General features: G+C 45.1%; 1 protein-coding gene across 1 annotated transcript in view; it reads left to right on the top strand.

Annotated features, from left to right (window-relative positions):
• Positions 1-1,471: 1,471 nt before the first annotated feature.
• Positions 1,472-14,464, top strand: part of LOC131567163 (ATPase family AAA domain-containing protein 3) — a 30,685-nt gene continuing 17,692 nt past the window's right edge. Inside the window, exons 1-9 of the mRNA XM_058818677.1 lie at positions 1,472-1,703; positions 2,828-2,904; positions 3,947-4,048; positions 5,848-5,907; positions 6,733-6,802; positions 8,006-8,171; positions 10,092-10,161; positions 13,040-13,195; positions 13,494-13,550. Coding sequence (XP_058674660.1) covers positions 1,475-1,703; positions 2,828-2,904; positions 3,947-4,048; positions 5,848-5,907; positions 6,733-6,802; positions 8,006-8,171; positions 10,092-10,161; positions 13,040-13,195; positions 13,494-13,550 — 987 coding nt within the window. The 5' untranslated portion in view covers positions 1,472-1,474. The remainder of the gene's footprint in view (positions 1,704-2,827; positions 2,905-3,946; positions 4,049-5,847; positions 5,908-6,732; positions 6,803-8,005; positions 8,172-10,091; positions 10,162-13,039; positions 13,196-13,493; positions 13,551-14,464) is intronic.

Below are 14,464 nucleotides of genomic sequence, written 5' to 3'. Positions count from 1 at the left end.
GGGGAATTGTGGGTTTTGTTCCAGGGGTTGAAAAGCTGGAATTAATAGAATCATAAAAGTTGGGAAAAGCTTCTGAGATCACCCTTAAATCATAATTTTAAATGAAGTGTGTGTTCCACCCATGCCTGAATAACGGGATTTACCCCAAATTTTACTCCCATCCCTCAAAAAATGTGTGGGAAATGTAAAAAACAGAAATATATTGGTCTTGATGAAACATCAGTTCCAAAATGATGATTTCCAGGGAAATCCTGCTCTTTATCCCACATAACCACAGCAAGAGGTTTCTCTGTGCTCCCCTTTTCTGCTTTCCCATCCTCTCTGCCATTCCAAGGAGAGGATTTCGAGGGAAATCCAGGAAAACCCCAAGGGAAATTCGGGGTAACGCCAAACTGGGGCTGATTTCAGAGCAAATCTGGGATTAACCCAAGGGAAATTCGGGATAACGCCAGGCTGGGGTCGATTTCCAGGGAAATTCGGGATAACCCCAAGGGAATCCCGGGATAACACCGAGGGAATCCTGGGATATCCCCAAGGAAAATATGGGATAACCCCAAGCCAAACCCGGGATAACGCCAGGGGAAATTCGGGATAATGGCAAGGGAAATTGGGATAACCCCAAGGGAATCCCAGGATAATGCAAAACTGGGGCCGATTTCGGAGGAAATCCGGGATATTCCCAAGCAATCCCGGGATAACGCCAAGCTGGGGCCGATTTCCAGGGAAATCCGGGATATTCCCAAGGCAATCCCAGGATATTCCCAAGGCAATCCCGGGATAACGCCAAGCTGGGGCCGATTTCCAGGGAAATCCGGGATATTCCCAAGCAATCCTGGGATATTCCCAAGGCAATCCCGGGATAACGCCAAGCTGGGGCCGATTTCCAGGGAAATCCGGGATAACCCCAAGGCAATCCCGGGATATTCCCAAGGCAATCCCGGGATAACGCCAAGCTGGGGCCGATTTCCAGGGAAATCCGGGATAACCCCAAGGCAATCCCGGGATATTCCCAAGGCAATCCCGGGATAACGCCAAGCTGGGGCCGATTTCCAGGGAAATCCGGGATAACCCCAAGGCAATCCCGGGATATTCCCAAGGCAATCCCGGGATAACGCCAAGCTGGGGCCGATTTCCAGGGAAATCCGGGATAACCCCAAGGCAATCCCGGGATATTCCCAAGGCAATCCCGGGATAACGCCCAGGCCGCGCCTCCTCGCGGCCCTTAGCAACGCCCCTCACTCCCGTTGCTATGCGGAAGCACCGCCCCATTTGTCCCTCCGCGCTCTCCGTCCCCACCACCCTCCTCTCCCGCCCCTCCCTCTTCTCCCCACCAATCAAACCCCACACGCGCCTCCCCTCCACCAATCACCGCGCGGCGCGCCTCTCCCTCCACCCAATGAGAACGCGGCCCGCCTCTCCGCGCACGCGCAGTGCCCGCGGCGCGTCCCCGCGTGCAGCCGGCGCCGCCGCCCTCATGTCGTGGCTGTTCGGGCTGAACCGCGGGGCCGCCCCGGGCGGCGGCGGGGACGCGGCTCCTCCGGGCACCGGCAGCGGCCTCTCGCTGCCGCCCGGCCCCGCTGCTGGAGGCGGCGGCGGTGCTGGAGGCGCCGGGGACCGTCAGACGCCCAAGGACAAATGGAGCAACTTCGACCCCACGGGCCTGGAGCGCGCGGCCAAGGCGGCGCGGGAGTTGGACGCGTCCCGTGCGTGAGGGGACGGGAGGGAGGGCTCGGAGGGGTGTGGGGAAAAGGATCTGTGTGAAAAACAGCGTGTGTTTTATATTGGCTTTTCGCAAATATACAAATGGATGTTAAATGTGTTGTGTTAGAAAGTTATGGTGTATTAGTTCTCTTAATTAAATATAGTTTTAGGTTATAAAAAAATTGGCGTTTTTCACGCAGGCAGAATCTCCCGGGCACCCCTTCCTGCCCTTCCCAGGGAGCAGAGCTTGGTCCCGGACTGCGAAAAACGCTAATCGCTTGTTTTTAAAATTTTCAACGTTTAATAGTAATAAAACGGTTATATAAATAGGAATACAGTTACAGTAATCATAATTTGGACAGTTTGAATTAGGACAATATGAGACAATAGAGACAAAGAGCTGTGGAAGTCCGGGTACCTTTTCTGGGCCCGAAAAAGGACCCACGTTAACAGAGAATTAACCCTTAAAAACAACAGCCCGTTGCATATTCATACACCTCGTCCATGATGCATAAATTCCATTTAAACACAGGATTCTGTCTGGTCATCATCAACTTCTTCCTCTGAACCCTAACAGCACCTTCAAGGCGGGAAGTTCCTTTCTTCTGATAATGGAGCAATAAATTATTTTCTCTGAAAGATTCATTGTGTGGAATCACTGCTCAGGTTTTGGGTCCCATATATAAATCAATGAATTATATCTCTAAGTTATATCTAAAGAAGGAATTGTTTTGTCTCCCTGCTCTGTGCACAGAGCTCACCATGCCCTGATATGAAGCTCAGACCCTCACACTAAAGCAGCACAGAATGTGGAAAATAGAAAAGTTAAAATGTACAGGATGTGAAAAACAGAAAAGCCAAAACCTGAGATATCAGTACAGAATTTGGAAAACAGGAAAGTTAACACCTGAGGCATCAGTACAGAATCTGGAAAATAGAAGCGTTAACACCTGAGATGTCAGGGAAGAATCTGGAAAATGGAAAAGCCAAAACCTGAATCTGGAAAATAGAAAATCTGGAGAGCAGAATCTGGAAAGAGAAGCGTTAACACCTGATGTATGAGCACAGAATCTGGAGAGTATAAAATCCAACCCCTGAGCCGTCCCTGTCCCTTTCTGTCCCCCAGGCCATGCCAAGGACGCGCTGAGCCTGGCCCAGATGCAGGAGCAGACCTTGCAGCTGGAGCAGCAAACCAAACTCAAGGTGGGTTGGGATTCCTCTCCTTGGGGCCCTCAGGCACTGCCAGCTCTGGGAGGGACAAAGTTCAAATCTTTCCTCTGCAGAGGGTGAGGAATTTGTCTTTCTGCTCAGCTTCAGCAAATGGTGGTTATTTGCCTTTGGGGGGAAAAAATGAGTAATTCTGGGAGGTGATCTCAGCTAATTTGGGCTATTCTGACACAATTTTTTGTGGCCTTGAATATCCCTGCTGGTTTTGGGGAGTGACCAGGGGTTTCTGGAGCTGTAACTGTGTGAAGGACAGATTTCTGTTTCTCTTGTAAAGGAATTTAGGGATTGTTTGGGTGTTGCTTGATATCTTGAATTTATTTTTTTAAATTGTGTTTAATCCTGAAATGGTTGATTATGATGTTTCTTATGATGATTCAGAAATTAATATTTTATCATATTTATTGTAATATATTATTGCAATACTTTATTATAATATTTTATTGTAATACTTTACTGTAATATTTTATTATAGTATATTACTGCAATGTTTTATTATCATATTTTAGTATTATATTCTATCATATTTCATTATCATACTATACTTAATCATCATATTTATTAAAATATACAATATAATTATATATTATATACACAATATATTAAAATATAATATTTAGTAACATCTTTGTATCATATTTTAGTATAATATTCTATTATAATATCTATTATATTTTAGTATCATATTATAGCCTCATAGTATCATCTTTTATTATTATATAATAGTAACATATTTTATTATCATATTATAGTATAATATTTTATTATAGGGATTTAGTATAATAATTTATTATTTATATTTATTTTAATTATTCATATTTACTATCATATTTTAACTTCCTTGTGTCAGTGGTCATCTTTTAAGGGTACCACTCTGAATGCAGAGGGATTTCCTGGAATGTGATTGTCAGTAGCATTTCTGTACAGATGATTTGTGAATTTCTGATGATGAAATTTCTGTGAATTCCTGGTGGTGAAATTTCTGTGAATTTCTGATGGTTAAATTCTGCTTCTGCCCCAGGAGTACGAGGCTGCCATAGAACAGCTGAAGAATGAACAGATCCGGGTGCAGGCAGAGGAGAGAAGGAAAACTCTCAATGAAGAAACCAAACAGCACCAAGCAGTAAGGGAATGAGGGGGAAAAGGCAATGATGCATTCATTATCCCTTTATTCATTATCCCTTTATTAATTATCCCTTTTTGGGGAGAGGGGCTCTGGGGGTGCTCACAGGCTGAGCCCCCATTTTGTCCTGGATTTGTGACGTTGAGCTGGAACTTAATCCTCTGGGACTTTTATTCCCGAGTTCTTGAACATCCAAAGGAATTGGTGGTAGCAGTTTCTTCTCATTTTGTGTTTTTGGGGTTTTCCTAAAGAGCTTTTCAGGGAAAAGCTGTTCTGGATTTGTGATGTTGAGCTGGATTTTTAATGCTCTGGGACTTCATTCCAAGTTCTTGAGCATCCAAAGGAATTGGATGCTCAAGAAATTGGGAACAAAAGTCCAAGAGGTAATTGTCCAATTAACAGTTTCTTTCTAGCAGTTTGGATAAAAGTCTAAGAGTTAATTGTGCAGTTAATTTTCTCTCTAGCAGTTTCTCTCATTTTGTGTTTTTGGGGTTTTCCTAAGGGGCTTTTCAGGGAAATGTTGAGAAATACTGATTTATCAACTGTTTATGTTAGCCTGGACAGTGAAATGGCTCTGAAGTTATTTGGATTTCAGTCTTAAGTATTTTATTTCTTCTGAATTAAACAGGAAAAAATATCTTGAGGAGAAGTGATGCAAATCTGAGTCGTTGTGAGCAGTGTTGGTTTGTTTTAGCTTGAGTGGCTGATGTGGCAATAATCCTGAAACAGGGAAAACAAAGGCTGGCCTAAATGTTAAAAGTTAAATTGTGGGGATTTCTTGCTCTGAGAGCACAGGAGAGGAGGGAATTGATTAATTCTAATGGAATTTCCAGCCTGGGGAGTTTGCTAGAGCTGTTTATTTGGCACGTGGTGCTTTTACCCTGGCAGAGTTTGGACTTTGAGCAGGGCTGGCCCAGGGAGCAGCTGCACACTCAGGGCTTGGTTCTTCACCTCCTGCTGCTCATAGGGCACCATTGGAGCTCACAGCAAGCTCCTGGCTTGTCTGAAACCACAGCAAACTCAAATATTCTTGGTAAATAACCAAAATCAGCTTGGTTTATTCCAAGTTGCTGAGGAGATAATTCCCAAGTGTTGTGCTGTGTTTGGAATAGGGAATGGTGTCACCCCCTGACCTGTGGATCCTCAGCCCCCTTCCAGTTCAGTGGAGATGATTTGGGTTTATTTGGAGTTGCAGTGATTGATAAGAGCAATTCTTATGGAATAAATAAATCTTCATCAGAACCATCAGCACATCATGACAGTTCCATTGCTTGCAGTCTCCAGATAATGTGGTTTAGAACATGAAAACCTTATTTTTCCCTCTGAAGTCTCCTTCTGTGGGCCAAGAAACCCTTGCTTTTTATATTGGCATCTGTGATACCATAAAATGAAGTCAGACTGTAGAGATTCCTCTGCACAGAAAAGTTCTTGGTGCTGACTAAGGATATTTTACCCCGTTCACATTTCAAATCCAGGATAACTTTTTATTTGTGTGGATTTCACCATTTTATTTGTTTTTTTTCCCTCTGAACTTCATTTCCCTGAGGAGCAGGCAAAGAAATCTTTGCTTTTTATTTTGGCATCTGTGATACCATAAAATAAAGTCAGACTGTAGAGATTTCTCAGCACAGAGAAGTTTTTGGTGCTGGCTGAGGATATTCACATTCAAATCCAGGATAACTTTTTGTTTGTGTGGATTTCCCCATTTTATTTGTTTTTTTCCCTCTGAACCTCATTCCCCTGAGGAGCAGGCTGGTTTTTAACTGCCTAATCTGTGTATTTTATTTTGTTTTTTGAAGAGAGCCCAGTACCAGGACAAGCTGGCCCGGCAGCGCTACGACGAGCAGATGAGACAGCAGGTAGGGTAGGGTGGGTGGGGATTCCTGCTCTGATCCAGCTGGGAATGGGCTGGGAGCCCTCTGAAATCCCAGAGATGCTCTGGAGCTGTGCCCTGTCCTGCTGGGCACTGCTTATCTCTGTTATCAACATCAGCACTGCACATCAAGGCTGGGCATTGGGGCAAAGCAGCAGCTTGGGGTTAGGAGGAGAAATGTGGGAGATGGGGAGAGGAAAACACACTTCAACCTTGGAAATATTTGTGAAGGCTATGCTAGAACAGACCAGGCAGATTTAAAGAATAAAGCAGGGATTTATGAAAAGTTTCTCCTCAATGGATCCACCTTGGGCAGCACAAGAGCCCAGCCAGGGCTGCAGCCAAGATGAACCAAAATGGTCCCAAAATAAACCCAAGATGAACCAAAATGGTCCCAAAAAATGGATGGTCAGTCACAAAATTATAAGTCCTGCTCCATTTACATCTTGGAGTGAATTGTCCCATCCCAGCTTTAGCCCCTGCAGTCCCATCCTTGTTTTTCTCTCTGCAGCCCACGGTGTTTGTGCTCCTGGGCTGAGATTTGGATCATTTGTCCTTGGTGCCCAGCTGGAGCAGGAATTGTTTTGTGTCCCTGCTCTGTGCACAGAGCTCACCATCCCATAATGTGAACCCAGACCCACACACTAAAGCAGCACAGAATGTGAAAAACAGAAAAGTTAAAACCTGAGCTATCAGCGCAGAACCTGGAAAATAGAAAAGCCAAAACCTGAGGCATCAGTAGCACTTCAGTTCACACTTGATGGACTCATTACAACATCAACATCTCTTTTGCTCTCATCTCTCCCTGTAGCAACTTGCTAATGAGGAGAACCTGAGGAAGCAGGAGGAGTCTGTGCAGAAGCAGGAGGCCATGAGGCGAGGTGAGTTTTGTTCAGCTGTGAGGGTGTGAGCACATGTGGAGTCCTTGTGCTGGTCTTTGTGTCCATTTGCTGTCAGATAAATTTCAGGAGGTAAATTCCAATTGCTTCCAAGGTTAGCTTTAGAAAGGGCTGCACTCCTGAACATCTCCCCTGCCACTCCTGGACTTCCCAGTGAACTGTCAGGATCTCCTGAAATTCTGATTTCATACTGGAATTCTTATTTCATACCTGAAATTCTGATTTCGTACTTGAGGAGAGGAGAGAAACAAAACATCTTCTGGGAGGAGTGGTTGAATCTGTGTCACCTCATCTCCATTCAGTTTCCTGCAGAAAATAAAAAAGTTGTGGTGTGAAACTTGCTAAGCTTCTTTTTGTTGTTGGGAATTGTCAGAATTCCTGGGTTTGCAGAACTCCACTGGATGCAGGTCTCAGAAATGTTGAGAAATGTTAATGTTAATTAACTGAATGAATGGGATGGTTTGCTCCAAGCACAGATGTGGCCAGCTGTGCTGCCATCCAGTGAGGGAAGTATAGCTGAATAACACATCCCAGTGGGGAAACCCTGTAGGGTTGGGTTATTTCACTCCTGAATTTCTCATTCATTCTCCCTTCACACAATTCCATGTTTGAAGGAACAGCGCTTCCAAAATCTGAAATTCTGATTTCGTACTGGAATTCTGATTTCATACCTGAAATTCTGATTTCATACTGGAATTCTGATTTCATACCTGAAATTCTGATTTCATACTGGAATTCTGATGTCATACCTGAAATTCTGATGTCATACCTGAAATTCTGATTTCATACTAGAATTCTGATTTCATACCTGAAATTCTGATTTCATACTGAAATTCTGATTTCATACTGAAATTCTGATTTCATACTGGAATTCTGATTTCATACCTGAAATTCTGATGTCATACCTGAAATTCTGATGTCATACCTGAAATTCTGATTTCATACTGGAATTCTGATTCATACCTGAAATTCTGATTTCATACTTGAGGAGAGGAGAGGGTTATTCCACTCCTGAATTTCTCATTCATTCTCCCTTCACACAATTCCATGTTTGACGTAACAGCGCTTCCAAAATCCCCTTTGAAACCATTTTGCCCCTCTTCCTTCCAGTCCACAGCACCTTCCCTGGGGTTTTCCTTCTCCCAGGCCACGCTTTGACCTCTGTGCTGTTTATTTTCCCCCAAGCCACCGTGGAGAGGGAGATGGAGCTGCGGCACAAGAACGAGATGCTGCGGGTGGAGGCGGAGGCGCGGGCGCGCGCCAAGGCCGAGCGCGAGAACGCCGACATCATCCGCGAGCAGATCCGCCTCAAGGCGGCCGAGCACCGCCAGACCGTGCTCGAGTCCCTCAGGTGGGGCAGGGGGGCTGCAGGGGCTCTGGGGTTTGTGCCTCTGGGGGTGCTCCAGGTGTGTGGGAGGACCTGGGGTTTGTTCCTCTGGAGGTGCTCCAGGTGTGTGGGAGGACCTGGGGTTTGTGCCTCTGGGGGTGCTCCATGTGTGTTGGGGGGAAACTGGGGTTTGTTCCTGTGGAGGTGCTCCATGTGTGTTGGGAGGACCTGGGGTTTGTGCCTCTGGAGGTGCTGCACGTGTGTGGGAGGACCTGGGGTTTGTGCCTCTGGAGGTGCTCCAGGTGTGTGGGAGGACCTGGGGTTTGTGCCTCTGGGGGTGCTCCAGGTGTGTTGGGGGGAAACTGGGGTTTGTGCCTCTGGAGGTGCTCCATGTGTGTTGGGAGGACCTGGGGTTTGTGCCTCTGGGGGTGCTCCAGGTGTGTTGGGGGGAAACTGGGGTTTGTGCCTCTGGAGGTGCTCCAGGTGTGTGGGAGGACCTGGGGTTTGTGCCTCTGGAGGTGCTCCATGTGTGTTAGGGGGACCTGGGGTTTGTGCCTCTGGAGGTGCTCCATGTGTGTTAGGGGGACCTGGGGTTTGTGCCTCTGGGGGTGCTCCATGTGTGTTGGGGGGAAACTGGGGTTTGTGCCTCTGGGGGTGCTCCAGGTGTGTGGGAGGACCTGGGGTTTGTACCTCTGGGGGTGCTCCATGTGTGTGGGAGGACCTGGGGTTTGTGCCTCTGGAGGTGCTCCACGTGTGTCCCAGCACGTGGGAGAACCTGGGGTTTGTTCCTCTGGTGCTTCTCCAAGTGTGATCCTACATCTGGGAGAACCTGGGGTTTGTTCCTCAGCAGCTGCTCCATGTGTGTCCCAACACATGGGAGAGCCTCAGGTTTGTTCCTCTGAGGAATTTCAGCCTGGTGCTTCTCCCACATGTGGGAGAACCTGGGGTTTGTTCCTCTGGTGCTGCTCTACGTGTGGGAGAACTTGGGGTTTGTTGCCTTGAGGAATTTCAGCCTGGTGTTTCTCCAAGTGTGTCCCCATGTGTGGGAGAACTTGGGGTTTGTTCCTCTGATGCTTCTCCAAGTGTGACCCCACATCTCAGAGAACCTGGGGTTTGTTCCCCTGGTGATTCTCCAAGAGTGTCTCCATATATGGGAAAACCTGGGGTTTGTTCCTCCAAGGAATTTCAGCCTGGCGCTTTTCCACATGTGTCCCCACGTGTGGGAGACCCTGGGGTTTGTTCCTCTGAGGAATTCCAGTGTTGTGTGACCTCTTGTGCTTGTCTCGCTACATTGTCACTTGAAATAGCAACCAGAGACATTCAGGGTGATACAATTTTTCTAACAAATTATTTCAGGCCTTTTCCTCTAGTCCTGGAGCTCAGTAGCTCTGAGAACCCCTCAGCTCTTTCAGTCCCCTCAGTTCTTTCAGAACATCCATCACAAGCTATCATGCACTTTGGCTCCTCAGGGCTGGCTGTTTAGCTTTGGAATTGGCTCATTTTAGATCCTTTATAATTTTGAACAAAAAAAGCTTTAAATACCTCCAGTCCAGCCCAAATAATGCATTAAATTCAATTGATACCATCTTAGGGCCAGGTGCTTTTCTGGATTTAATCCCAGCTCAGATGTAGGCATCAGATGATTGTAAGTATATTTTCAGATGATTAGAAATGTATTTTCAGATTATTAGAAATGTATTTTCAAATTATTATAAATATATATTCTGATTATTATAAATATATTTTCAGATTAATATAAATATCAGATGATTATAAATATTATAAATATTTTCCATGTTCACATTCCAGTTCTGAGGTGAGCCTTTAGCTTTGACTTGTTCCGAAGATGAACAACTTTAAAACAGTCTGAAATCCTGTTTTAAAATTTATTAATTCACTGAATTCCCTTTTTCTCCTGCTTGCCTTGCTGTTTGTTTGCCACAGGACAGCTGGGATGCTCTTTGGGGAAGGATTCCGTGCTTTTGTGACAGACTGGGATAAAGTCACAGCCACGGTAAGCTTGGCAAACCTGGCAGAAACTTCCAGAACAGCCAGGTTGGAAATGTGTGTTAAACTCTGATTGTGTCACAGCTTTCAATCCAATTTTGCTGTAGCCCAGAGAGCACTTGGAGAACTGCTACGTGTGCTGATTACATTGATTAAAAGCCAGAGCAGCATCTTTTCACAGGACAAAAGAGCTTGGCAGTGGAATCTTGGGGACAGAAAGTTGTTTCTCAGTGTACAACTTAAAACAACAGTGAAAAAAATATTTTTGGTAGCTGGTTAAAATAGAAATTCTGCTTTAAATCAGTCACCACCATCTGCTCCACCCTCTGATTTTTAATACACACAAAAAGGCTGATACAAAACATCCTTTGCCTGAGAGCTGTGGGGAGAACAGGAGAAACTTTTAGTGGCTCCTTTTGTCATCTGCAGCATTCAGAGCCCTTTGTAGATCAGTGCTTGGTGCTTTGAGCTGTGCACTCACTTGACCCACATACAAATTGTCATTTTTTGTTTCTGACATGTTCTTCTCTTGTGAATTTGGGACATTTAGCTTGAAAAAAAAAAAAAAAGAAAAGAAAAAGGCAAGTGTATTTTTGGAAAGGAGATAACACAGCTGGAACTCATATTTTTTTGTTGCTTTAAAAAGTTTGAAATTACTATAAGGTAAGAACCAGTTATTTTAAGGTTCTTGTAAATGAAACCTGAATTTTCAGCTCTAAGTGCTGCTCTTTCTCTACCTCTTCCCAGCCAAGCAGTAATTCCCATTCTCATGGTGACAATTGCCATGGTGACAATTCCCATTCTCATGGTGACAATTCCCAGGGTGGCCATTGCCATGGTGGCAATTCCCATGGTGACAATTCCCATGGTGGCCATTCCCATTCTCATGGTGACAATTCCCATGGTGATAATTCCCATGGTGACAATTCCCATTGCCATGGTGGCAATTCCCATTCCCATGGTGACAATTCCCATTGCCATGGTGACAATTCCCATGGTGACAATTCCCATTCCCATGGTGGCCATTCCCATTCCCATGGTGACAATTCCCATGGTGACAATTCCCATTCCCATGGTGGCCATTCCCATTCCCATGGTGACAATTCCCATGGTGGCAATTCCCATTGCCATGGTGGCAATTCCCATGGTGACAATTCCCATTGCCATGGTGACAATTCCCATTGCCATGGTGACAATTCCCATGGTGGCCATTCCCATTCCCATGGTGGCAATTCCCATTCTTATGGTGACAATTCCCATTGCCATGGTGACAATTCCCATGGTGGCAATTCCCATTCTTATGGTGGCAATTCCCATTCCCATGGTGGCAATTCCCATTCCCATGATGGTTTTGGTTTTGTTTCTCCTCTGGAGCCCCTCATTCCCTATTCCCAAAGGTTCTACCTCAAATTTTTTGGTTCATTGTTGTTTTAGTGTAATTCATTTTTTTACTGATCAGAAATCCATTCCTTTGATACTTTATGATAAAAAAGTGGGTAAATGTCTCCCATGCAAAACCACAACTCCCTGTAATCAGATTAATTTTTAGAGCTGGCAATTGGATTCTTGTTTGATACAGAATTTTTAAAGCTCTGTATCTTGTGACATGAACATCATCAAAAATCAGAGAAAATTACATCAGCTCCATCCAGGCACAGGAACTTTGTGCTGGATGGTCTCAGAGAGCATGAGATCATGGCTCTGTTTATAGAGGGAGGCTGCTAAAAAGGTGAAATCTGTCCTGTGTTCTGTGTCTGGGCTGAGCTGGGCATGGAGATCCCTCACTCTTTGCATCCTGGAACTCTCAGTTCTGATCCCTTGGTGTTCCCACCCAGAGCAGGGGTGATGTCACACATTCCAGCAGAGCGAGGGCTACCAGATGGTGCCTCATGGTTTATTGAGCAGTGCCACCATCCTTGCTGTCCTTGAGGCTTTTCACCCTGATCTGTGCTTGCAGGAGAAGTCAGCTCATTTTAAAAGCAATTGCTGCAGTTTGCTCTTTTCTCTGATATGAATTATTGGCATCAGCTCTGAGCTGACTCCAGAGTCTGGAGTGTTTCTGCTTCACTGGCAGATCCATGGGAAAGGCTCATTTTGGGGGGTTTCTGCAGGAACAGCCCAGTGAGTGATGCAATTCCCATTCTGTGATGGTAATTCCCATTCCCATGGTGGCAATTCCCATTTCCATGGGGGTAATTCCCATTCCCATGGGGGTAATTCCCATTCCCATGGGGGTAATTCCCATTCTATTATGGCAATTCCCATTCCCATGGTGGCAATTCCCATTCTATTATGGCAATTCCCATTCCCATGGTGGAAATTCCAAAAAGCGTGGGGCTGAATTTTCAAGTAAATTGAAAATTGGGAATTCAATGTACTTGAAAATTCAGCCCCACACTTTTTGCCTGATGTGGTTGTTTTATCTTCATTACTCAATTTAGTTGAAAATTCAGCCCCACACTTTTTGGTTTATCTTCATTACTCAAATTTAGTTGAAAATTCAGCCCCACACTTTTGGGCTGGTGTGGCTGTTTTATCTTCATTACTAAATTTAGCTGAAAATTCAGCCCCACACTTTTTGGCTGATGTGGTTTATCTTCATTACTCAATTTACTTGAAAATCTGGACATCCCCACATTTTTTTTTTTGGCCAGGATGCACTTTTGGATTCAGGACTAAATGCTTCACTTGTGCTTTTTTGCTGTGCAAGAGCAGTCAGTGAACAGGGAGTGTGAGACCTTGACTGTCTGAGCAGGGATAACAAAAAACACCTTACCAAAAATAAACCCCTCCTGCTCAGCACTTGTCCTGAATCTTAATTCCCCACCACAGCAGCACTGCCTTGCCAAGTGGTTTTTGCTCATTTTTCCCAATTTTTTTTGCAGGTGGCAGGCCTGACCCTGCTGGCAGTGGGGGTTTATTCTGCCAAAAATGCCACGGCTGTAGCAGGGCGTTACATCGAGGCCAGGCTGGGCAAACCCTCCCTGGTGAGGGAAACCTCCAGGATCACTGTGCTGGAGGCTCTGAAACATCCCATCAAGGTAAAGTTCACCTTTGGTTCTGTGTTCCACTCAGCTGGGATTGTCAGTGGGGCTGGATAAACAAAATATTGGAGGTGGAATGGATGGCTGGAGGCTCTGAAACTTCCCATCAAGGTAAAATTCACCTTGGGTTCTGTGTTCCACTCAGCTGGGACTGTCAGTGAATAAATAAATAAAATATTGGAGGTGGGATGGATGGACTGAGCCCTCTGGTGTTCTGTTAAGGTGTTTTAGTCCAAGTGAGTTGTCAAAATGTGGTTTTATTCTGCCTGTGAGTAACTGAATTTGTCCTCCCAAGGTCGGTAAACGTCTCACCAGCAAGGCTCAGGATGCCCTTGAAGGAGTTGTTCTCAGTGTGAGTACTCTGTTCTCCTGCCTTGGGCTGTCAAGGATGACTTTGGATTCCAAATGAGAGCTGCTGGTGCCTTAAACTCCCTTCTAAAGCTGCAATTCCAGCAGTTTTAGTGGCTTTTTGTCCCTTGGGACAATACTGAGACCATAAATAAGCTCCTGTGTTCAGTGTGACATGCATTAAGCAGCTTGTTCACCTTTTATCCCTCTCTGAAAAGCAGTTGGAAATCTTAGTTCAGTCCTTGCTCTGCTGCAGTTTCTCTCTGTAGTCAGCATGTGAAGATTCAGAATTCCACTTGTGCCATCTGAAGTTAAGGATTACTGAACCCAAACCAGCTTTTAGGCCAAAAAAAATCTAAATATTCTGTACATTTACCCACCCTGAGATTGGTTTTTAACTTGCTAATTAGTGCTACTTCTGTATATTTACTTCTGAATTGAAATCCTGGTTATCTGGCAAATTTAAGAGCTGCTTGAAGCTGCTGAGAGAAAATGCTCCTGCAGGAATATCTCTCTCCCAGTATCCCCAAATGCAGTAGGAATATAAATATCAATTTATGACTTGAGAAGGAATTAGCACTGCAAAGAGTTGCTGATGTTTTGACATATCCCTCCCAGGGCATCCAGTAGGAAGTGAATATTTAGGTGTTATCTGTTCCTAGAGTAGTCACTGCACTCCTTCCTGCACTGCTGCTTTTTCTTATGAAAGAATTGTAGCCAAGTGGACAGAAAATCCAGTAAATCCTCACATAGGACAGGAAATGACCTTGGTGTGGAGTCATGAGCAGCTGAAGTTAAGACTTAAAAGCTTGAGCCTGGAGTGCTGCCTCCTTCCTGCAGGTACTGATTTGGGAACCTGGTAGGTGCAGCTCTTTTTGGTACCTTCTGATCCTTAAATTGATTTTTTTTTCCCTGCAG

This window comes from Ammospiza caudacuta, chromosome 22 (genome assembly GCF_027887145.1).
Source record: "Ammospiza caudacuta isolate bAmmCau1 chromosome 22, bAmmCau1.pri, whole genome shotgun sequence".
Classification (NCBI taxonomy): domain Eukaryota; kingdom Metazoa; phylum Chordata; class Aves; order Passeriformes; family Passerellidae; genus Ammospiza; species Ammospiza caudacuta.
The sequence above is the reverse complement of the archived record's forward strand: the minus strand, read 5'-3'. Positions and strand labels throughout refer to the sequence as shown.